A 26,775-nucleotide genomic window follows, 5' to 3' on the forward strand; every position below is an offset into this window, starting at 1 on the left:
GTGAATAATTTGTTTTATTTTTTATTCCATCTAAAGATGTGTTACCTTACTGCATCAGAGATTATACTAAAGATATGACTGTAAGTCCGTCTTTGCTTCATTCCATTTTACTCAAACACAAATAAAATTAAGTACTTTGTAGCCTATGCTTTCTTGATAGATTCAAAATGATTAAAAGTGAATAGTAAAATGTGCATATCTACAAATTTAGTACACCTTACTTATAAAAAATTGTACATGTTGATATATGTTTATTTAAGCATTAAGAATATAAACAATGTGCTAAGCTATAATTAAACTTTAAATAACAGACCAAATTTTAAAATTGGTAGGATGTTATCTTATAGTCTAAATGAATTAAAATTAATAATAGTCAAAAGTAAAATATAATTCTCAGATCCCATTCTTTTATTACGACAATGAGCAGGCAACTCCAGCCATACATTCTGATATATTTATAAAATATTTATATATGTGTAAAAATAAATGTGACGATTTAGATATATATTCATATTCTAATTTTTTAATTGATGCTAACCATAGTGATGGGAGATATTTGCTTATACAGGAGAACATAATTTATTATCTTATTTTAAAATAAACCCTACATTAAAACCCCACATCATTTCAAGAAGTGTGGGTAGTTATTTTATTATTATACATAACTTTAAAAAATAACAAGATAAAATGTTTGAGCTATATGCACATGAAAAATGAAATTTACAAAAAGCTTAAGAAATGGATCCAAACGTATATTTAAGCACTTCCTCTGAAACCCTCATAACTAACAAAATATGAAAAAAACATACATGTAGTTTACAAACCAGAAAGCTTAAAAATTCTCTTCTAATGCTATTTTTATCAAAAAATGTTTACTCATTAATATTTTAATTGGAACTTTGCATCATCTCAGATAGAACTGGAGTCTCCTGTCACTATATTTAAACAAGAATGTCCTAAAAGATTGTCTATTTTCTGAAATTAGCCTCTGCTCTCTCAATGGTTGTTGCTTGTTTACTAAAGTAATATGTAAATCTTTGATTTAAGCTTTTATTACACAGTGATTCCGTTCTGCCACTGTGACCAAAAGTATCTGATTGCTGATCAAATTCTCTATATTCGTTTCACCTTTCCCCCACTCTCTGTTAGGTTCTGAGCTCATGCCCAAAGCACTGTCCACCAGGATAGTGGGAGGCATTTGGTGGTTTTTCACACTTATCATCATTTCTTCGTATACTGCTAACTTAGCCGCCTTTCTGACAGTGGAACGCATGGAATCCCCTATTGACTCTGCTGATGATTTAGCTAAACAAACCAAGATAGAATATGGGGCAGTAGAGGATGGTGCAACCATGACTTTTTTCAAGGTAAGTTCTGCTGGTTACCTGAAATTTACAAATTAAAATGATAGGACACAAACTTCTTTCGATTCACAAATGTAAGGGTGTAACAACGCTGTTATTTGTGCACAATTCTTAATAATGGCATATACCTCAAGGGGTGGAGAGTTGTACAACTGAACATATGCTCATCAAGACCAACCATTTTAATCTTTGAAAATGCTAAGGAGGTTTTGCTTTACAATATTTTATTCCTGTTTTGAGGAAAATCAGCCCAAGTGTAACATTTTTTCCCAGTAAGTTTTTCATTTTGAATAACACAGAATGTATTTATTGAAACTGTAATAGTAGGATGTTCAGATTCTACAAAACTTTACTATTCCAGAAGAATAGAATGATTACTTGGAAAAATGTTTCCCATACACACATTTACTTTTGTTGAAATGAGGCAAGATTTAAGGGCTAAAAATACAGAGACATTTCTTATCATCTATACATTCACCAAGGTAATATTCTGGGAGACACAGAGTTGAAAGGGGCTGTCCCACTGAACTCACAGTGGTTTCTACAGAGACAGCCCTGTGGAACATTTAAATGAAAGTGTGCTTGTAAAAAGTTTCTGTCATGTAGAGTGCCTTGCCCTCCTCTATTTTTTCTCTCTTCTCCTTACTCTGGCCCACTCACTGGGCCAGAGTAGACCAGTTGAGGGATTTCACTTTAGGCAGCTATTATCACTTTATAATTCCTTTTATATCTTACCAAGTATTTTTACATTTTTTGTAGCTTGGGCAAATTTTTACACATTGATATTTTCTTTCTGTGTTCACAGAAACACAACTGACAGTGCAAATGTGCAGTGGAAATAGTAATTTAAAAACATAGATTAATTCAAGATATAAAATAAATTATTTCATGAAGCATTCATCAAGTTCCTACTGAGTGCCAAAAGTTACACCACACATTGAGTATTCTAGTTCTCACTTTCGAAGAGATTATAGTTTAGTTGGAGACAGAATAATAAATTTAAAAAAATCACTGAATTTGGTTTTATGTGACTTAAGTCAGTATTTTGTCAAATTATTTAACTTTCTTTGTAAAAAATTTATAAAAATTAATCAACTTTAAAATAAACTTCTGGACATCCAATTTCCAAAAAAATAAGATAAATTAGATTTAGTCAAATATTTTAAATTTAATTATTTTCAAAGTAAATTTCTCATATGACTAGATTAAGTATTGGATATGGATTTCACATTTACTTGGAAAATCACTGTTATATAATCAAATTTATTGAATAATGAAATATAAGCAAAACATTACATTCAGTATGGTCCTATGTGACTATATTAATTGCAATGGATCAGTTTTTCTTAATTGAATATTGAGAATTTATAAAGATTTCCTTTCTTATGAAACATGTTAATATTTTTGTGTTTTCGTAAAGAAATAAGCTGTTAGGCCAGGCGCAGTGGATCATGCCTGTAATCCCAGCACTTTGGGAAGCCAAGGTGGGTGGATCACTTGATCCCAGGAGATTGAGACCAGACTGGGCAACATGGCAAAATTCTGTCTCTACCAACAGCACAAAAATTAGTCTGGTGTGGTGGCATGCACCTGTAGTCCCAGCTACCTGGGAGGCTGAGGCTGGAGAATCACTTGAGTTCGGTAGGCAGAGGTTGTAGTGAGCCAAGATGGTGACACAGCACTCCAGCTTGGCCAGTTGGAGTGAAATCCTGTCTCAAAAAAAAAAAAAAAAAAGGAAAATAAATAAATAAGCTGCTGAAATTGCTAAACGTGCGTTGTTAGTGTCAACAACTTGAAGGAAGTGAATGCGTGATGCATTTAAATTATTCCAATATCCAGGTGACTTTTGAATTGAGTTTGTAAAATATGATAATACAAATATTGTAACTAACACAAAAATTTGACACCAGAAGTGTTTATTTCTGGTTCATAAACATTTCTGTTTTAATTTTTTTCCAGAAGACTCAAATATTTTGTTTTAAAGTTCAAATATACTAGTAGCAAAGTTCATTTTTGAAAAATCAATTACCAAACATATTTTTTTCTTTATAAAGTTTTTATTTTTAAGCTTATTTTCTTAATTTTTTGTCTTTTCATTCTTTCGTTCTTTTTTTAATAGTTCAATTGCTTTCTGCTGTGCAATTTTTGCCTACTTTCACTTTTCATTGCTACTGACTTTTCTTCCTACTCCTTTTTAACTCGCGTTTTTCTCTCACATACAAGTGCCTCCAGCACCTTGAGAAAATCGACACAACACAGATTTCTATTTCCAACAGCACATGTATTATTTCTTTAGACTTGTATCTGGAATGTACACAAGTCACAATAAAAAGCACACAGTGATAATCACTAAGTTGACAACTACCTTGTGTTGCTAATATTATCACATGCTGAATTCTGTTTTCCTACTGAAACAGGAAAAGAAAATTAGAATTCACAGGAATACATTAAATATTGATTTTTTTTGGTGTTTTAATGTAGCCTTAAAATATTCTAATTTCAATTTCAGTATTTCACTTGTTAAGTATATAGTTATACCAGCTATTGTATGAAATTTAAAAAAAAATTCTAGCAGTCTAGAATTCGAAACTCCGTACTCATTTTTAAACTGTACAATGAACCAGAGACTATTGTGTATTTACATTTTATACGATTCTTTCATTTTTCAATTAACAGTCACACATACAAACACTCTAGGGAGCACCCTTAAGGCATTGACTTCTAAAGGAATCTCCATCTTGTTTTTACTAATTTAGCAAGACCCTGCTGTTAACTAATTGTTCTGGAATACTTCCTTCCAGAAAATTATTATAAAAAAAAATGATACAGTTTTGTTACTACTAGCAAGAAGAGCTGGCTCCAGATATCTGGTGTTAAAGGGTGTAAATACTCAGTATTGCAAAGACATAGCAGAGTTACATAGCTGTTCTTCAACATTGCATAATTCCATGTCCAAAGACCATGATTGATTTTGTTCACTGAGCTCAAGGTGCTCAAAGTATATTATCTTCAAGAAAAATTCTTCCTTCTTTTTTTCTATATCCATTACACACCACACAGACTCTCCTCAGAGATAAATATAAAGCCATGACTGGAAAAAAATAATTCAAAATAGGAGATAGTGGTTCTCACGTTATTTTCGTGTAAGTAATGGAAAACTGCATGATATCACCAATATGTTCTTAATCATATTTAGATAGTAAAATAGATGACAGTCCAGGAATTTTATTAAGAAACATTAAAGGAGGAGTCAAAATGTACTTGGAATCAGGGAATTTAGTGTACTAGAACTGAAATTTCACCTCAGGGCTAACCATTATGCAAAATGTTACCAAGCAACAGGAACATTCTTTCCTCCCTGAAGTATAAAGGCTAGGAGAATGGAAGTCTATACATTATAGGATCAAAAATCACTCAGCTATAGCTTGTAGGTGTTATGGCCTCTTTTGAGAATTCTTGTATTTTTGAAGTGAGTCACATGTTTTACAAAATGATACTGAATACCCTTGTTTATATGAAATCCATGACTCAAGTTTTCCAACTTTTAGAAATTCTTTGTCTGGATTTGGCCTACCTGAAATTTCTGACTTTATTATGTATACTAATACATTATATCCATCTGAAAAATATAGTGTCAAAGGAAGAAACACGTGCTCTTTTGTATGGTCATTAAATTGTTGGCACATATTTTAAAAATGTAAGTTCCATCCAAATTGATGTATTCCAGTCCTGTGTTGCATTCTGTACCTTTACATGTCTTTCTCCAGTGCCCATTATGCTCTTTTTTCATCCCTATCCTTCTCTACCAACCTAATTGGTTATAGTCTCTTTATTCCTTAGATTCTAATCTATACATCACTTATTCCAGGGAAACTCTCCTGACCCTTTTCATACCTAAATTACCCAGTCTGGGGACAGTGCTCCTCTTTTACATCCTTTTTTTTTTTTTTTTTTTTTTTTTTTTTTTACTTACGTTATTGTTAAATTACTAATCCAAGATGTGTTTTCTTGGTTCCTGTATGTTTCCACACTCTATGGCACAGCAGGAGAATAGGGATTGAATGAATCTATATCATTCACTTTTATACCTCTAGTTCTTGGCACTGAACTTACACATCTTGAGCTTATGTTAATTATTAACTGTCACAAGAATATTGCTTAACAAACAGCCAAAAACTTAGTGACATGTAATACAAACCTTTATTTATCTTCCAAGTCAGCTGTCCTTCTCACAGAAACTTGAGAGCCCAAGTTTCTACATTTGGAGACTCAATTCCTTCTACACCAGGGTGACAGTGCTTTTACCAGTACAGTTTCTTCTTAACCTTTAAATGTGTCTAATTGAATCTGCTTATACTATAAAAGCCAAACACGCTATTCTTTTAAAGGCATGCCTCTCTTCAGACTGAATCATTGCTACTTTGGGCTAGAAGATCTTTATCCAAATGAGAAAATCTACAAGGTATTGCCTTGACTTTTTTAGAGGTTTTAAGAAAGCATCTAAGGCATCATGCTTAATTTGATTCTTAATTAAGGCTTGTGGCCATGTTGAGAAAATTTTAAGAACTTTTGCTGGTTCGAGACACTGAAGATTAGAAATACGTTTGTTATCCAACCATGCAAGTTTTATCCCCTCTACATCACCTCTAAATTCAGCTTGCAAAGTGGTCAGTTCTTTTAAATTTTATTTTCCTCTCCTCCTCTTCCTCCTCTTTTTCCTTCTTCATCTCCTTGCTGTTGTTTTGATTGTTCTTTTCTTTCTTGTACTACCTTACCTGTAGCTAAAACTAGCCAGCTGATACTTTAAACATTTTGTCATTTTGTTTGGCTATCTTTTGGCTAAATCCAAATGATTATTAGTTCATTTTCTACCTTCTAAGTCACTACAACTACAACATGTAATTAAAAATAATATTTTACCCTATATTCACGGATTCCTATTTTCCCAGCCTCCTCCAATGATATTTGATTATTATCTGCTATGTGTGCCCTAAGTCGATGCCACAGCTTTTCTTTATTGCAGCACCTTGCTACTTTTGTCAAATTCCATACAGTTATCCATTGGCACAATGAATTTTACATTCACTGATGGAAAACCTATGACAGAGGCTTTCAAGTATAATGTGTGATTATGTGTAAAATTTTATTATTCTATAGGGTAGTCAAAGGTTTATCCAAAACATAGAGCCCTCTATAGCTTTCCCATTTTAATTATCTGCTAAAATTCATTGATTTTGAAGTATAGGTAATTAAGTTAGGAATGAAAAACAAGTGGGTTATTCCATCCAAGGTAAAATGTTTTAATTTTTGGTACCAAGCAAAAGAGGATTTTTCTCGGGAGATTTTTCTCTTTCTTTCTTGTTTTCTCTGTCTCTCTCTCTCCCTCCCTTTCTTTTTTTTTTTTCTTTTAACTTCTACAGCCTTCCTCTGCAAAGTACATTCTAAAATCCAGCTCATTTATCTTCAGACAACTTCTAAGGAAGGTAGGAAGCAATTATCATTATGCTCATTTAACAGATGAGGAAACTTGTCCACAAAGAGGTTAAATGACTTATTAATTGTAAAGACTATAACCAGGGAATGCATAGTATCACAATAAAGGTAATAACCAAAGATATAATCACATAAACCATCGTGACTCAAAAGAGTTAAGTGTATTAATCATTTTGGCTCACCCACATAACCTCAACTGCTTGATTATATTAAGTTTCTAAAACATTTGCCTTACAGCATTGGAGCAGTACAGCTATAACATGTTCTTTATAGTCTGCCACTTATTCTGATCTTACCAGTTCAATAATCTTCTAAAATTAAGTTCTGCTGGGGTGATAACATATGATAATATATGATGGGGTGACAGTATATGTTTTGAAGTCTGAATTGCTAGTGTGGCATGCCTGCAATAATTTTTTTGAGACCTTGAGTGATTTTGCTTTAGTATACTACAAAAATATAAGTAACTTTTACATCGAGAGATAAAATGTAAAAAGTTGGTAGTTTACTGCAAATCCTTATTAGATCTAAAAACATACACTATTCATTAGAGATTGCTCCTAATTTTGTAAATATAGGCAAAACAGAATTCTTGTCCATTTTCATTTAGAGCAATGGTGGTCATACAAGTATAATATATATTTACTGTGAAGAGATTTACACATGGGCAGAGTAAATTTTCACAATTGCAACAATAGTGTGCTTTTCACATTGAAAAATGTTTTCTGAAATGAATGTTTATTTTCCTCTTGCTGTATTGGTGGTAAAACATTTTGAAAGTTCCATTTTGCATATGCAGAAAATTAACCAAAAAATAATATTTAAAGATGATAAATATTATCTAGATTTTTTTTTTTGAATTTTAGATATGTTTGGTTTTAGAGTTTATTCTTTAAATGTTTTTCATATTTTATATAGCAAGATTTCTAGTTAAGTGTAGTTGTCTGTAAGAAAAGATTTAGTAATTGTCAGCACATGGTTAGAAATCAGGTTATGTCTTTTAGTGTGCACATGTTTATTATTATACAGATTCTAATAATTTTCCACCACTATCCAGAAGGAATGCTTTTACAATATGACAATTAGAAATTCTTTATGGTACTTCAGTAAGTATAGAGAGGATGTGTTAAAGAGCTACTCACATGAGTTGGCTTGTTTATTTAGGTGTTATTAACCAGCCACATAGCTTTTTCTCATGTCATTTTTATTTATTTTGAGTTGAATAGGGAGTCTTTTCCCTTTTGAGCATTTGTGTTTCTCAGAGCTGTACTTTATTTTGTATGTCTAAGTGAAAATTGAGAAAATATATGTTCTAAGGGACCTGAGGAGTGAACATTCATCTTTTCTTTGCAAACCTTTATCGTAGGTTTTTCTATCATGGGGATTGAAAGCATAAAGTTCTATATTTGAGACTTGGGAGAATTGTACGTGAGACTTTGTGTTTATCTAATGGAGACTGAATTAAGAAGATATGACTTTTAAGTGACATTAAGGATGTGGTATTAATTGGCCTACTCTATAAATTGATATTGAATTGGGTTCTGAGCAAGAGCTTTGAGATTTGTGTTCCTGTAGTTTTCTTGCCTGAGCTTGTTTTACTACCCTATAATATTTAGTGAACTACTTCTGCTCCTTTCCTTGTTGTGAAAAAAAAGTGCTATTTTAACTGGCAAGGGTAAATTAGTTCACAATTCTGGTTTATATATTGCTTTGTGTTACCTGAGAATCCCTCAATATTCCTTTGCAGATCTAAACTAAAACAAAATGTTTGTCAAACATAACATACTGTTCTAACTTGGAAGACGAAATACCTGATATACTTCGGTTTCTAAGCCAAAAACTATTCTTGCCAACTTGCTTGCAAATTACTAATTAGGAAATAGCTATGTCTATTTAGAACACAAAGAAACTTTATTTTTAATTTTTTGTTTGTTTCACATATTGAAGTTTATAGATAATCTTTTTTTTTTCTTTGTGCTTTAATGAGTTAAACAAAATATAAAAGCTTGATGTGGTTGATCACCAATGTGTCTGGGCAGTCAGAATATGTTAATGGTTAATATTGTCAATAAAATTTTTATTTGTTCATGTTGCTGTGTTCTTCGTTGTCCATCAGAAAATTTTTTTCTAGAAATCTGAAATAAATATCTCAGTGAAGATTTTTATAGGCATAGAATTTTTCTAACTTGCCCAAATTATTTTTCCTTTATGAATGGTGTTGAAATACTGAATGTGGGAAATTCATTACAGTTAACATTAGATTACATGGTAGTATTTTGTTCAATAAAATAAGGTTGGTATTTTAAAGTGTTGTTATATTTTTATTAGTGTCTAATATAGTTTTAATATAAATTGGTCATGTTTGATACAAATATTTAAAACATGACTAATTATTTATTATGTCTTTGATTTATTTGTGTAGTAAGGAAGTTATTTTTACTCAGAGAGGCTGTCTCCCTCCCCCTTTCCTCATCTAACACACAATTTATTGTACGTGAGACCTGATCCTATGTTTATTACAGGGATTTGCATAAGGACTACAGGAAACCAACACCATTTTACTATGTTCCCATTGCAAGAAATAAAATGGTGCCTTTGAGTAAAGCTGCTTCATCAGACGCTAGTTCAGCATGCCAAGTTAAAGCCATCAATGGTGAAACAGCAGATGTGAAGGCTAGTTGGCATGAAAGCATATGAGTCAAAGACTTTCCTATGGGAAAAAAAGTGCTTCATTACACTTTATCTATGGTGAGAACATTGGGTTTATCAAGCTGTCTGAAAATTAGAATATGATGAGTTTTATTGCTCTCGCTCTGCCAGAGTGAATTCAATGGTTAAAAAGAAAGCAATAATACCATTTTGGGAATTATAAGAAGTGATTAGAGTTTTAGCATATTTAAACTTGGAAGGAGCAGCAACTTTTATCTTAGAAAGTAGCCTCTCTAAAATATCTAAGGGACAGAAGTTTAATCCCTTTCTAATTGCTACATTTGCAATATGTATTAAAGCAGCTTTGGGCACTTTAACTGAATAAAGAAGTTGTATGTTTGACTGAAGTGTAAAATCTGAGAAACAATGTTTTAATGCCTTGGAAAGCATGTGCATGAGGCCCTTCCACTCCAGCGTACACTAGTACACTATGGTTCTCTCCCTCTCTTGTCCTCCCTCCTCTACTCTGTGCAAGGACCATTCCTGCTGTTTGTCAAGTCAGGATGACAGCTCAAGCACCATGACCCCACCTCATCAGTCTTAGGAGAGAGGGCCCCACAGGGAGTGAGAAAACTCGAAAATCAGTTAATATAGTGATGTTGAGCTAGCATGTCAAGTGCTGGATAATGGATAATAGTTGTCACTGTAAGAGTTTATAGCCACTGGTTAGGCAACATTCTGAAGGAAATTCAAGAAGGACTTATTTTGGATGCAAAAAGTAGGCTGAGATAAATATTATTCAAAAATACCTTGACATTCTAAAAATTGTAGTGCTTTATATCTTACATAAAAAAACTAAAATGACAAATTCCATTTATTCTATATAAATTGCTGAATAGAAGTATCATTTGGTATTTTTGAAACAAACATACAAACAAAAAAAACCCAGACTCTAATTTGTTAAAGTTTGGAGGAAATTATACTTATTGACATTGTGACTATGAAATATCTATTGATCTGTTTGGGGGTGGGGGATATTGCTGCTCTGACTTTTGAGTATCAGTAAAGACATATTCTTATTTCTTAGATAGCCCATTAATTATAAGGCGAATATCCTGACATTTGTACTTAATTTAAAATATCCTTGGTAGATTAATGGTCTTGATTTTCCACTTTATTATGCTGTCTTTTCAGTGAGAAGCTATTCTTTTGTTGCAAAGGCATTTTAGACTAATTAGCATCTTTGGCCAGCTGAATTTTCATTTGTTCATTTGTTTTCCTGTCTCTTTCCAAAAGCCAAATTATTCTAAAAACAGTAATATCACTTTGTTGTTTGTTATTAAGAGCTGATTGAAGATACCACATACTAGCTAAGTTTTTTTTTCTTTCTTTATGAAGCAAAAGGAGATTTACCATTATTTGCTGCTGCTGCCATCTTCAATGTTAGACTCTTATTTAAAGACAATACTGTACAATTTTTCTCCTTGGGAGCAAGCATGATGTCAAGTGATGCACCCTTCTGATGCTCAATGATCTTACCACTTTATCATGCATATTCGCAAGGATGAAGCACAGTTTGTAAATCATCTCTATTTATTTTACATTCTTCTCCTTAACTCCAGATAGATCCGGAAAAGGACAAAATAAATTTTGGAGCTTGTTCTTAAGTATTGGTAACTGCCAACTGAGTATAATAAATTCCTCAAAAATACTGCGTTAAGAAATAAAACTTGGTTAAACATTAATGGTAAATGTCTTATTCTTAAAGAGATCTTACTCTGAAATAACTTGAATCTTTGTTTTTATGCTGTGATATTAGTGGCTGTGGCAGTGCCTAGAATTGTTTAATTGCCTAATGCACAAAGGTGAACACTTTGATTGATGTGTATTCAGAGAAGTTCTTTAATAATTTTATAAATAAAGAACTCTCCAGATGACTGAATGTGTCTGCGTGTGTGTGTACATGAAAGAGTGTGTTCTGTAAGAATAAGGTATGCTTTCTTAATTTGAGTTAAATTATGGATGGTTATATAATTCGTTTTTCTATACCCAGTTTCCATCTTAAATCTATTTAGAGAGAGAATAGTTCAGGGTTGGCAATAAAATGTGCTTTTACATTTTCTGATAGTATTTGAATTATGCTTCTGATTGTCATTAGCCTATTGTATACACCAGAGCACAAGTGGAGTTCAGTGAAAAGATTTGATTATCTCTAAAGGTAGGTGTTTCATTTATTAAATATTGTAATTACAGCTAATTGGAAGCTACACATTAAATTAGTTTGCTTTGTAGGTCCCTTGACTGTTTTCAGAACACTATGAGCTTATGGTTCATTTCAATTTATTACAAAAACAATTCAATAAAAGCCAAAGAATTGGGAAACAGCATTACTAATGGATATAATTGATTGTTGAGTCAATGTAATAGTTTAACATAATTATTAAAGGCATAGACCAGGTTGTGGCATGAAATTCTACATTCCTCACTGAATACAGATTTATTTAATTTCTCTGGGCTTCTGCTTTTTTCAATTTATCTCCCATAGATAAATTGAGAGTATATGTCTTATATATATTGTGCATATACCACTGAACATATACTAAATTCCCAATATATATTTGCTATTATCCTTATTGCGAGGAGCTTTAATGTTGAATTATTACATTTCTGTAGCAGATGAATCCATTTCCCCCAAAATGAATACCGTACTTTTGCAAATACAGGTTACCTATGGTTAATGCTATGATCTGACACTCAGTTGCATTCTCATTTCATTAATAACTTGGTCCTGATTTTAGATTATTGATAAACAAATATTCTGGATTACTCTCTAATCCTACTGAAAAGATAAATACATCAGGAATCTGTTTCCATGTACACATTACAGATAGTCAGTCTTTTAAAATGGATTTTATTATTTTAGAGCAGTTTCATGGTCACAGTAAAATCAACATCGTGGGACTTTAAATATATCAGTTCACATTCTTCAAGAGTTTTTATCAACCTTCCCTTTCAACACCAGAAAATAAAAACCTGACCTGACTCCAACAAACAGATAGAACTAAACTGAGTAGTTTAGGATTCCATATTGTCAGAATGAAAACTGGTGACAACCCAAGATGGTTATGGCTGAGTGAAATGAATTTTATTAAAAATGATCTTTTTAAATGATCTACCTGGAAAATTTTAACTATTAGGGAGGTGTTTCAGAAAGGATGCCCCCAGTTTGGTGGTGATAGTTATGATGAGAGCTATGTTGAAGAAAGTGTTGATTGTGACAGAGGCCCCCTTGGAAATTTAGAAAAAATGTATGTTTGTGAGGAAAAAAAAAATAATTAACTTTCAGATAAACAGCAAAAGTTATTCACAAGAAGCCAAATATATTAGTAGCAAAAGAAAACACTTCCAAATTTAAAAATATGTCTGCCTTTGAAGCTGGCCGAGAACTAATTTTTGTGCAGACAGTTTGCTTGAGATCACTGTATGTGGCCTTTGTTTTAATGAAGCAGCTTATGAGTAGCATCAAGGCTTCTAGGCTTTACTTTCAGAACTGCTGTTTCCCTGGGGGCCTAACAATTGCAAGTGGCCCTTTCATTGATTTTTATACTGATGCCAGAGCATACATAATCATTTTAGTCAAACTCTTACAGCTAAAACAAGTAAATCTATTGCATTTTGAAAATAAAAATGGTGACTAACCTGTTCCCATCTTTATTTGTTATTATTATTTTTTTCTGCATTGTTAGTAGCCATGTAATAGCTGCACGTCTACCTTTCTCAGTCATCTTTATTCTGGGTGATGTTTCTTTCCTAATCTCAGGCCTAACGTGTCGTCCCTGCTATGTCCTGGAAATGAGGTTGCAGTGATTTACTAGCCATTAGAGAAACACTTTAGCATGTTGTCTTATTTCCCTTTTTTGAATTCCACAACACTGTGAAAGTATCAAAAGTAGTAGTGTACTCTAAAAGTCTTCCAAGAAATTTTACTATGTAAGGCTAAAGAATCAGACTAGATTTGTATTTTCTTTTTTTTTTTTTTTTTTTTTTTTTTTTTTTGAGACGGAGTCTCACTCTGTCGCCCAGGCTGGAGTGCAGTGGCCGGATCTCAGCTCACTGCAAGCTCTGCCTCCTGGGTTTACGCCATTCTCCTGCCTCAGCCTCCCGAGTAGCTGGGACTACAGGCGCCCGCCACCTAGCCCGGCTAGTTTTTTGTAGTTTTTAGTAGAGACGGGGTTTCACCGTGTTAGCCAGGATGGTCTCGATCTCCTGACCTCTTGATCCGCCCGTCTCGACCTCCCAAAGTGCTGGGATTACAGGCTTGAGCCACTGCGCCCGGCCTAGATTTGTATTTTCTTATGGCTTCTAATAAAACAGTTGTGGTTATAGAGCACATGTAATACATCTAGTGCAATGAGGAGTAAAATATGAAATTTGAATTATTTAATTTTAATTAGTTAAATTGAAATTTTAAAACCAAAGCAGTGTAAGACATTTTTTCAATAAACTTAAACATATATTTCTAATTTTTTTTTTTTTTTTTTTTGAGACGGAGTCTAGCTCTGTCGCCCAGACTGGAGTGCAGTGGCATGATCTTGGCTCACTGCAAGCTGCGCCTCCTGGGTTCACGCCATTCTCCTGCTTCAGCCTCCCAAGTACCTGGGACTACAGGCACCGGCCACATCGCCCGGCTAGTTTTTTGCATTTTTAGTAGAGATGGGGTTTCACTGTGTTAGTAGGCAGGATGGTCTCGATCTCTTGACCTCGTGATCCACCCGCCTCGGCCTCCCAGAGTGCTGGGATTACAGGCGTGAGCCACCGCGCCCAGTCTAAACATGCATTTCATGTTAACCTTTGCCTTGTGTAAGATGTTGTATTATAGAGCATGTGATTGGTGCATGAGTTATTTCCAACACATCAGTAATCTACTCAGTGGCAATGATTTGATTCGGTTTAAATGGTTTCTTCTATGTCCTACTTTAACATTATGATGTGTTTATTTGAATATTTTATGTAGGTGGAATAAAGTACAGTTATAACTATCTAAACTATATGATTATTAAATTGAAATGCATACTATTATTTTAATCAAAATAAATTATTTTTCTAGTTTAAAAAATACATATGGGCAAAGTTTCTAATTTAAAATGAAGTTACACTATTAAAAAGAATTAAATGAAAATGTAGAAACTGGTATTACAACTGGAAGAGTAAAGAATAAGAGAGTTTGGATAAGGATATGTTAACTGATTTCACCATGAATGAACATTGCCATTTGCTGCAAGAAAGCAAAATGGAAAAGTTGTTTGCCATATGTACTTTTTTAGATATTAAATTGGTCATTATCAACATACATTCTCAGAAAATACAAACTGAATTTGACATGCAATTTTTTTTAATAGTAAAAAAAAGAAAAAAAGGAAGTTAATTAACAAAACTTAGAGTCAAATGTTCAGTACATTTAAAAATATGTTTTGACGTAGTCTGAAGTTTCGCTTTTGAACTGTTACACAATGGCTTGGATTTTTAAACAAAGAAGACCACTTTTGGATGGAAAGATGGTAACATACGTTATTTCAATTATGATTATTTTGTTACAAAGTTGTAAAAATAAGATTAAAAGAAGTATTTTAAATAAGCAAAAGATCTTTAATCAACTAAAATATTGCCCGTAGTTTACAATAACAATGGGAAAAATCAGTTGATCCTAATTTTCAAAAATGGCAAACAAGTGCTTTTTTAGATTAGAATGAGGTATACAATATGAGAAACTGTCCAATTAATATTTTGAGTACATTTTTTCCTCAAAGGACTCCCAGATTTAGGAGAAAAATTTCAATTTTTGAACTAAAGAACTAGTGGCATAGATTTTTTTTGTATCTTTTACAACTATTAAATATTAATTTAAGCTAGAAATAGAAAATGTAGTTTATTACAAGATGGTCATGATGATGGATGCTCCAGCTATGTCAGGTTAAAAAAAAACCCACGGATTTATTATAATTTTAAAACAAAAGAGTGATGTTTTTCCTTGATATAATTTGGCTCTGTTTCCCAACACAAATCTCATGTCAAATTGTAATCCTCGTGTGTTGAAAGAGTGGCCTGATGGGAGATAACTGGATCATGGTGGCATTTTCTAATGGTTTAGCACCATCCCTATTTTCAAGTAGTTCTTTACAGCACTGTGAAACAGACTAATACAGAAATTGGTACCAGGAGAGTAGGGCACTGCTATAAAGATACCTGAACATATGGAAGCAACTTTGGGACTAGGTAACGGGTAGAGATTGGAACAATTTGGAGGGCTCAGAAGAAGACAGGAATATGTGGGAAAGTTTAGAACTTCCTAGAGACTTGTTGAATGGTTTTGACCAAAATGCTTATAGTGATGTGGACAATGAAGTCCAGGCTGAGGAGGTCTGAGATGGAGATGATGAACTTATTGGGAACTGGAGTACAGGTCACTCTTGTAATGTTTTAGAAAAGAGACTGGTGTCATTGTGCTCCTGCTCTAGGGATCTGTGGAACTTTGAACTTGATAGAGATGATTTAGGATATTTGGTGGAAGAAATTTTGAAGCAGCAAAGTATTCATGATGTGATCTGGCTGCTCCTAACAGCATACAGTCATACGTGTTCACAAAGAGATAGTCTGAAATTAGAACTTATGTTTGAAAGGGAAGCAAAGAATGAAAGTTTGGATAAATTTCAGCTTGAACATGTGATAGGAAAGAAAGATTCATTTTCTGAGGAGGAATTTAAGCAATTGGCTGCAGAAATTTGCATAAATAAAGAAGAGTAGAATGTTAATGGTCAAGACAATAAGGAAAATTGTCTCCAGGGCATTTCAGAGATCTTTGTAGCAGCTCCTCCCTTCATAGACCCAGAGGCCTAGGAGGGGAAAAAAATGGATTCATGGGCCAAGTCCAGAGCTCTGCAGCTCTCTGCAGCCTCAGGACATGGCACCCTGAGTAGCAGCCACTCCAGCTCCAGCCATGGCTCTAAGAATCCAAGGTATAGCTCAGGCCATTGTTTCAGAGAATGCAAACCCCAAACCTTGGCAGCTCCATGTGATGTTGGGCCTGTGGGTGCATAGAAGGCAAGAATGAGGTTTGGAATCTTCACCTAGATTTTAGAGGATGTATGGGAACACATGGATGTCCAGGCTGAAATTTGCTCTAGGGGTGAAGCCCTCATGGAAAACCTGCACTAGGTGTGGAGGGGAAATGTGTGGTTGGAGCCCCCACACAGAGTCTCCACTGGGGCACTGCCTAATGGAAATGTGAGAGAAGGGCCACTGTCCTCCAGATTCCAGAATAGCAGATCCACCAAAAGTTTGTATCTTGCACCTAGAAAAGCCACAGAAACTCAACACCAGCCCATGAAAGCAGCTGCAGAGGCTTTACCCTAAAGAGCCACAGAAGGAAAGCTGCCCAGGCCTTGGGAGCCCACCTCTTGCATCAGCATACCCTGTATGTGAGACATGTAGTCAAAGGAGGTTATTTTGGAACTTGAAGATTTAATGACTGCCCTACTGGATTTTGGAATTCCATGGGGCCTGTAGCCCCTTAGTTTTAGACAGTTTTTCCCTATTGCAATGGGAGCATTTACCCAATGCCTAGATCTTCATTGTATCTTGGAAGTAACTAACTTGTTTTTGATTTTACAGGCTCATAGGCAGAAAGTATTTATCTTGTCTCAGATGAAACTTGGATTGGACTTTTGGGTTAGTGCTGGATACTCTTGGAAAAGCATGATTGCGTTTTGAAATATGTGAGAAGGACATGAGATTTGGGAGGGGAAATGATGGAATGATTGGTTTGGCTCTGTGTCCCTACCCAAATTTCATATAGAATTATAATCCCCATGTTTTGAAGGAGGGACCTGGCAGGAGGTGATTGGCTCATGGGGGTGGTTTTTAATGGTTTAGCACCATCCCCCCAATACTGTCTCATAAGTGAGTTCTCATGAGATCTGATCATTTTAAAGTGTGTGGCACCGACCTCTTCTCTCTCTCCTGCTACCACGTAAGGCCTGTCTTGCTTCCCCTTCACCTTCTATCATGATCGTATGTTTCCTGAGCTCTCCCCAGCCATGTAGAACTTTGATTCAATTAAAGCTCTTTTCTTTGCAAATTACTCATTTTTAGATAGTTCTTTATAGAAGTGTGGAAATGAACTAATAAATCCTTTTAGCTTTACTATATGACACTGAAATTATTTGTGTTCAGTTTTCTGAAGCAGACTCTGTGAAAAGTGTCATAGACACAGTTGTTAATATTATGTAGTATTTATGTGTAAGTGCTATGACTCATTGCCAGTTTATAGAACTGTTGAAAGAAATAGGAGATAACAAATGTAATGGCTTTGTAGTTTTTTGCCAAATTGTTTTTTGGTTGAGTCAAAGAATACAAAGTAAAAAGTTTCATGAAATTAAATTATTTCTAGATATTCAATAATCAAAGATAAAAATGATAGTTTGTTTTATGTTTTTTGCACTAATATCACACTGAACCAAAACAAACTAAATTGAATTTCCAAAGAAAAAATATTTTTTATCTGGATAGCTGTAATAATTCATGTTATAATAGGAAATTATCATAATAAAGATCAATAAAAGTGATTTTTCACATATTTTTAAAAAGTCAATATACAGATTTTAGTTGCTGTCAGCAGTATTATAGCAACCTTGTAGTTTCAAAAACTACATGTAAAATTAAAAAAACTCTTTTGAGATTGATAAATTTAGATTTTTTCAATTTATACAATTTTCCTTTTACTTCAGTGTTAATAATTCTTAGTTGACATAACCATTAGTAAATTACTTCACTTGGAAAGATAAACAGACATAACTTTTGAAGCAAGAATATGTTCTTTGAAGCCAGATTAATTCTTAAAAACTTAAAAAAGATGAACAAGTTTTACCAACATGTTATGTATGTTACAGGAAAATTGCTTTTACTACTTAGTTCAATTATTGGAAATTTGTTTGAAACAACTTGGGTATATGCAAATAGTATTTTAACTGAATTTTTTTTTAGCTTTTTAGGTTTATGCAGTCAATACAACTTAAGTGTCTTAAATGAAAAGTTAGTGTCTGAATTGAGATATGTTTTCAGTGAAAATTTACATTTGATTTCAAAACAAAAATAATGTGAAACATCTCTCTAATAATTTTTATATTGAGAATGTCTTGTAGTCACTTAAAATCCACTAAATTCAAAATGGAGTCTTTATTTGTCCCCAGTTTCATCATTTCATGATTATTCTCCATTCTTACAGAGGGCAATGCCATCAATGCTGTTGCTCGCCTCTCATATCTAACCCATAAGCATGTACTTTTGGTTGTAACTTCAAAATACATTGCATCTAAAAGCTATTCACAGCTCTCCATATCTATCACCAACACCTTAATCTAAGTAATCAGTGAGCTGTTTTTTTTTTTTTTTTTTTTTTTTTTTTTTTTTTGAGATGGAGTCTTGCTCTGTTGCCCAGGCTGGAGTGCAGTGGCCGGATCTCAGCTCACTGCAAGCTCCGCCTCCCGGGTTCACGCCATTCTCCTGCCTCAGCCTCCCGAGTAGCTGGGACTACAGGCACCCGCCATCTCGCCCGGCTAGATTTTTGTAGTTTTTAGTAGAGACGGGGTTTCACCGTGTTAGCCAGGATGGTCTTGATCTCCTGACCTCGTGATCCGCCCGTCTCGGCCTCCCAAAGTGCTGGGATTACAGGCTTGAGCCACCGCGCCCGGCCCAGTAAGCTGTTTAGTAAGCTCAACACCTTAATTTAAGTAGTCAGTCAGCCATTTAGTAAGCTTATAAGTTTACTACTATTTTGTCCGCATTATCAATTGTTCCATTTTGATCACTTTCCTAAGAATATTTAAAGGGATCACAAACAAAGAAATCAACGTAATTCCTTCTGTAAAGTGAGTTTTCTCTGTATTTTTTACTTATAACACATATTTCTTCCATGATAACATTCTAAATTCACTGTTTTCATTTATGTTATTCTTCTTGTGAGTAGAATGTGAATTTCATGAGGTCAAAGACTTAGTAACTAGAGCATTCTGGTAGATAAAAGGTTATCTACTGTTTTTCTTTTTCATTTTTATGAGATAGCAAATTAATCCTTGTAAGTAAATTAATCAATATAAAATTATTAATCATAATCTTTAATCATTTTTATGATATAGTAAATTAATCAATATAAGTAAAATAACTAAGCCAGGACAAACCAGTTTACATACCCTAATTGTTACAAAATATAACATATACACAGGATAATTTTCCAAAACATAATTTGCACAACATTAGGTGTTTCGAGATTACTAAAGTTAGTATGTTAAGACATATTTAGAAAGTGAAGAAAATGGAAATAAGACAATAATTATTAACCAGAACACAAACATGCACACACATCTTCTGATATATATAATATGTATGTGTATGCATACACATACATACCTGCATATATAATGAAACTGGAGAAATGCTATAAACATAACTTCAGAAGATTTTCTAAGCCTGGGCAACAGCCCCCATCTTTTACAAAAAATAAAAACATTAGTCAGGGTGTGGTGGCACATGACTGTAGTTCCAGCTACTCAGGAGGCTGAGGTGGGAAGATCATTTAAGCCTGGGAGGTTAAGGTTGCAGTGAGTCACATTCACTCCACTGCACTTATTCTTGGACTGCTGTTGAAAAAAAAAAAAAGAAAAGAAAGAAAGAAAAGAACATTTTGATTTTTAATTTGCTATTATGAATAATGCTTATTTGTAAGTACACAAGTAACAAACTATCTAATCATTGAATTAAAGGAATATGACAGAATCTTCCATCAAAGCCATGATTGCACCAGAACAAGTTAACACAGGCAAGGCGATTATTGCAGTAAAGAGGAGATGCCAGAATTCAGTCTGAACTCAATTCTACTGCACAAAGGACTGGAGGGTGTTTAAAAGTTGGGGAGGGGCATGGAGGCAGAGTCTCATTGTAAACCATTTATTTTTGTTAGTTGGTCCTACCCAATGGAAAACAAACTTTCTGTTATCTTCATGACAGGAGATAGTTCTACACCTTGGAGCAAGGTACCCAGTGAAGTTAGATTTCTACCTTCCCACAAAGAATGTTAGATAGGGACTAGCTTCCTAGATGATTACAGCTCAAAAGGGGCTCCTAGGACCTTGAGCAAGACATTACTACCTTGTAATATTAGCAAGAAATTTTTAAAAAGATTTACATTCCAAGAGACGCAAAGAAAGAATTTACAATTACAAATTTTCAAAGGTGTGCTCTAAGAAAAGGGACGTCAGGGGCTTGGAGTCCAGAAGAAGCATGCCTAAAGTTTAATCAAGCTGAAATGAATGAAATTGTCTTGATCACTTGATATAACACCCTTTAGAGACATTGAAGTAATTTTTAATACTAACAGTATGTAACAGGGTGATTCTCCTTCCTATTCTCATTTCTAGTGTGAATTATAGAGTATTGAGAATTTTTAATGAGGGAAATATTATCATTCTTTTAGTTTGAGTTATTTTGATCTTAACAGGAATTAAACATTTTAATCTGTTTATAACAAAGAAACTTTAATCTTACAAACTTAAATGTTGGAACATCATTGTTTTCATTTGGTTTAAAAAATTGTATGCAGTCTACATTCCACTAAATTTCTTAACCTATAAAGCAAGTACTTTTTAAGGAGCTGTATAAGTACAGAGATTCATGTTAATGGCATTTAGCTCATTAATAATTATGTTGTAGCTAAGCTGAGAAAGTGTGATACAAGAGAAACACTTGCTTATTTAAATATATCAGCTTTATTTCCTTCTGTTTGCTTTGTTAAAACATGCATATAATTTTGGATAAAAATGTGTTGGATACTGAAAGCCTGCCTCTTATTATAACAAAGGCATTAATTAGACATGAGAGGTCCATACCATGATCTCAAATGTTATATTTCAATACACATGTTCAGAAGGTAATCTTTCAGACATTAGTAAGTATGTTAAATGAATTTTCCTATAATCCTGAGCACCTACATCCATACTTTATCCTTTGGTATTTGTCAGACATGCTTAATCCCAACTAGGAGAATGTTCTTTTTATTAATAATTATTTCAGGTAATACTTGATTAGGTCTCATGAGTGCTTGGCAGTCTTCATATTGGAATGAAGAAGTCTGTGTGAACGTTTACCAGAATGTAGAAACCTTGGAATATTTGACAAATATTTATTTTTAAAAAATGGACTCTAATCTCAGTTTCAATTTACACTTATATTTCAGTTTGTTTGTTTGTTTAGAAAATATTACTATTACCTTTAAGTTGACTTTTTAGAGAAGTTTTACAAGTACATTATTTTTAAATACAAGAACAAACGGGAAAACTGAGTGAAGTTTTATATGGCGGTGGTGATAGAATGGTTGGGTAGGAGCATGAATACTGAGCAATTATATTTATTATGTCCTTATTCCTGTGTCTTCAAAACAGAAAATGATTTGAAGAATCTTAGAACTGTCTTTTTTATTAAAGTCTTTTCGATTTTTCAAGTAAGTGACATAAGCCACAAGTTACTAGTTTTTAGATCTAAATCAGAGCCAATGTTAACCATCAGTGCCATTTTTAACATGTGGTCAATTCCTTAACTATATATATATATTATATATATAAACACATATATATTTATAATATATATAATTATAGTTATATATAATATAGTTATATAAGTATAGTTATATATAGTAATATATAATATAGTTATATATATAGTTATATATATATACACACACATATATATGATATATATGCATGCAGATTTTTCAGAACCAGAATAAAATGTTAAAAGATTTTTTTTATTGTTTTAGTTAGAGACAGGGTCCCACTACGTTGCCCAGACTAGTCCTGAATTCTTAGGCTAAAGTGATCCCTGCTGCCTCAGCCTCCCAAAGCATTGGGATTACAGGGATGAGCCACTGTGGCCTAAAAAAGACTTTAAAGCAAAACAAGAAAACAATCAAATTGCATGTATTAATTAAACAAAGCAAATAAACAGATATGAAATTGCCAATATGAGGCAAACTCAGGGCAAATTTAATTTGCACCTGGGCACATTTACAGAATTTTGACATGTCAGGTACTTGAGTATTCATCAAATGTGTAATTTCCTCCAGTTGTAGCACACCCACTGTTTAAAGTTGTATTCTGAAAATATAAACCCACCACTTAAAATAATTGCTTATTTTATTAATTCAAATATACACACCCATTGATTAATAAATTATCAACAATTTAACTTTATGATAAAAATAATGTGTATATTCTATCTTATCTCATCATTTCTTTTGGCTATCTGTGATGGAAAGGGAGAATGAGATAGCTGTTGTTGTTGTGTTTTTGCAACATTTTTTTTTTTTTCTGGGTACCAACACTTTTCTTTTGCCTCCGTAGGATTTTTAAATCCTATGGAGCCTTATAACCTTATAACCATGTTAAATGCCTAGATTTGATTGTAATAGAAGTTTATCAAATTCTTTTAATTTACACACACTCAGGTTTCTTGTCAGTTCTGGAAACTCCTCTTTGATTATCTTTTTTGTTGTTGGTGCTATACTTTTAAGTTCTGGAATACATATGCAGAATGTGCAGGTTTGTTACATAGGTATACACGGTGGTTTGCTGCACCCATCAAACCTCATCAACATTACGAATTTCTCCTAAGGCTATGCCTCCCCTAGTCCCCCATCCCCCAACCAGCCCCAGTGTGTGATGTTCCCCTCTCTGTGTCCATGTGTTCTCATTGTTCAGCTCTTATTTATGAGTGAGAACATGTGGTGTTTCGTTTTCTGTTCCTGTGTTAGTTTGCTGAGAATGATGGTTTCTATCTTCATCCATGTCTCTACAATGGACATGGACTCATCCTTTTTTATGGCTGCATAGTATCCCATGGTGTATATCTGCCACATTTTCTTTATCCAGTCTATCAATGATGGGCATTTGGGTTGTTTCCAAGTCTTTGCTATTGTGAATAGTGCTGCAGTAAACATACGTGTACATGTGTCTTTATAGTAGAATTATTTATAATCCTTTGGGTATATACCTAGTAATGGGATTGCTGGGTCAAATAGTATTTCTGGTTCTAGATGCCTGACGAATCATCACACTGTCTTCATGTTTTAAAAAATGTTATATGTCTCAATCATGCTGATTTCATCTTCAGGAACAGAACAGAAATGAGAAAATGAGAAATAAATGAGATCTGACATTGGTTTTATGACCTCTATTAAATAACTTTCTCATTTTTTACTTCTTTTTTTTTTTTCTTTTCCTATCATTCTGGAAAAAGTGTTAAAATTGGTCTTTCATACTATTGATTTTATTTTGAAAATGTTATTCTTCCTTTTGTTAGCTGCAATACTGATTTTAATTTTATTGCATTTTTAGTTTCCTTTCAACTCTTTCTAATCTCTATTTCTCATTTTAATCTCCTGATTTTAAGAAAATCAGCCTGTTTTGTAAGTCTTTTTTTTTACCTGTTTCCAAAATCTTAGAGGCTTGTATCACATTGGGACTACAAAATGAGTTTCCATTTTTTTTGTTGTTGTTGCTGGTAATAAATCATTTTCTAAAATCTCTTCTCCCTTTAAGTTATCAAGATAATACTCCTTTTCTTGTTTTTTGAACCAATTTTTGTAGCTTTATGTGTATCTGAATCTTTGGTGAAAGGAATTTGATTGGGATTTGTGGTTGACCAGAGGCCAGTTGAATAAACCTCTCTCTCTACTAAAACTTGAAAGCAGGCTTACATGCAAACTTTGTAGTCCAGTTATCAATTCTTAGGATCCAAAGTTGTTGTTTTGTGTTTTAACATGGCTCTTTGGGCCTGCGATAGAATGGACTCTTGCCCTCAGTACCTTATTTTCTGATACTCTGAATGGTGAAGCAGCCCCCTTTTTAGGGCATCTCTTATCTTCCCCACATTTTCATGACAAACGAAGACTACTCCCACCTGCCTCTGGAATAGAGCCGTCTTCCCTGCCCACTACTTGCCCAGTTATTTCCTGTCAGTTATAGCCTCTATCTTTTTTCTTTTCATTTTTCATTTTTTTTTAAATTTTTTCCTTATTTTTTTGTAGCCTCTAAATTAACACAGAATCAAGTACTGACAGTAGTAGGAGCCAGGAACACATTCCACTGGATTCAAAATTTATATCTACAAAGGTGAAGGATAACTGCTAAGTATACTGGATCAGAGAGAACTCATAGGTGGCATAGTGTAGACGAAGAAACAATGGTATGCCTAACACCTTTCAACTTGGTAGTAGCTTTTGATTTTAAGCAAGGGTGGGTCTTAGATTTTATTTTTAATGAAGTTTAAGCATAATTGTAGTTAAGGGCATTTATTTCAGACTTCAACAAGAAGTTGTGTGTCAGTTCTAATTTTCCGTTGTGAATCGTCATTTGGTGTGTCTTATACCATATTAATACATTTTACTGTGATGTTAATAGAGAAATCACTCAGTGCAGTCATCCAAACACCTTTTAAAACTGGAAATACATAATCTTTAATGCTTTAAAATGTTGTATTTGCATATATGTGAAAGTATCATCTAAACTGCAGTCATTATAACCTATGAAGTGTGAAGGAATCCTGTATTTTCTATCTATTTTTCTTTAACATGATGGATGCAAGGTATTTAAGAGAGTTGAGAAACTAACGTTTAGTCCTGTGGCAAATCTGATAGAATTCATCTTTCAACTATCTGTTACCACCTTCTAGACATTGCCAATCATAAAATCAATTGCTGAAGTAAATAGAATGGCTTTTGGTATAATTCACAAATGGGTTTAAATTGAGGATTCAGTATATGTGTGTTTTGATTAAATATTTTTACTTTAAGTGTAGGCTCATATGCAGTTGTAAGAAATAATATAGAGACATTCCATGTAGCCTGATGTGCTTTAGCTGTGTTCCCACCCAAATATCATCTTGAATTGTAGCTCCCATAATCCCCACGTGTCATGGGAGGGAAACAGTTGCAGGTAATTGAATCATGGGAGCAGATTTTTCCAATGCTGTTCTGTTGATAGCGAATAAGTCTCATGAGATCTGATGAATTTATAAAGAGCAGTTCGCCTGCACACACTTTCTTGCCTGCCGCCATATCAGATGTACTTTTGCTCCTCTTTTGTCTTCCACCATGATTGTGAAGCCTCTCCAGCCAGTGGAAGCATGAGTCCATTAAACCTCTTTTTCTTTACACCCAGTCTCGGGATTTTTTCATAGCAGCATGAGAAGGAACTAATGCATAGCCGTTAAGATTCCCTCAATGTAATATAATGAAAAGCAATAGTGCATTATCACAAGGATGTTGGCATTGTTAGAGGAAAGACACATAACATTTCTATCATCACAAACACATCATGTTTTCCTTCTACAGTCATAACCTTTTTTCTCCCACAGCCTCCTCGTTAGCTCTTGACAGTTCCTAATCTGTTCTCCATTTCAGTAATTTTGTCACTTCAAGAATGTTATATAAATGGAATCATCCTCTATGATGGAACCATCCAGGATGTAACCTTTTGGTATTAGCTTTTTCCACTCGCTTAATTCTCTGGAGGTTCATCCAGGTTGTTATGAGAATCAATAGTTTGTTCCTTTTTACTGTTCGGTATCCTTCGATGGTATGGTTTTACCAGAGTTTAAGCATTTATTGGTTGAAGTACATCTGGGTTGTTTTGGGGTTTTGGCTATTTTGAGCAAAGCTGCTATGAATATCCATGTACAGGTTTTGTGTGAACGTTAGCTTTTCTTTCTATGTGACCAAAACCCAAGTGTGCAATTGCAGAGTTGAATTATAGTTCCAAGTTTTGTTTATTTATTTTTTAATAAAAGCTCTATTAAGATGTAATTTTTATTACATGTAATTTACCTGTTTAAAGTAAAAAGTTCTAGAATTTTTAGTATATTCAGAACTGCATAATCACCACAATAATTTGTAGAACATTTTCAACATTTTGAAAAGAAACCATGTACTCATTAACAATCATTTCCCATTTATTAAAACGTCCGCTCTCCACCATACCTAATAAACCACTAATCTGCTTCTGACTATAACATTTCTTAGTCTGAACATTTAATGTAAACAGTATTATAGAAGACATGCTCTTTGGCTTTAACTGAACTTTCATCTGTGTTTCAGTGTATATCAAAATCTTATTCTTCTTTTTGCAGAATAATGTACTATATTGATGTACCAACTTTTATTTATCTG

The 26,775-nt window shown here is 33.6% G+C and overlaps 1 protein-coding gene across 6 annotated transcripts in view; it reads left to right on the plus strand.

The window, feature by feature from the left end:
- Window positions 1-26,775, plus strand: part of GRIK2 (glutamate ionotropic receptor kainate type subunit 2) — a 704,801-nt gene that overhangs the window by 559,586 nt on the left and 118,440 nt on the right. For 5 of the 6 annotated variants that reach the window (XR_007724833.1, XM_050786670.1, XM_050786673.1 and 2 more), the window contains one exon: window positions 1,150-1,367. Coding sequence is in view for 5 of the 6 variants with exons in the window: in XM_050786670.1 (XP_050642627.1) it covers window positions 1,150-1,367 (218 nt within the window). In the remaining variant the exon portion in view is untranslated. Of the gene's footprint in view, window positions 1-1,149; window positions 2,427-26,775 lie in introns of those variants that run through there. The other variant, XM_050786674.1, reaches the window with a different exon arrangement.

The sequence above is a fragment of the Macaca thibetana genome, chromosome 4 (genome assembly GCF_024542745.1).
Source record: "Macaca thibetana thibetana isolate TM-01 chromosome 4, ASM2454274v1, whole genome shotgun sequence".
Lineage (NCBI taxonomy): Eukaryota > Metazoa > Chordata > Mammalia > Primates > Cercopithecidae > Macaca > Macaca thibetana.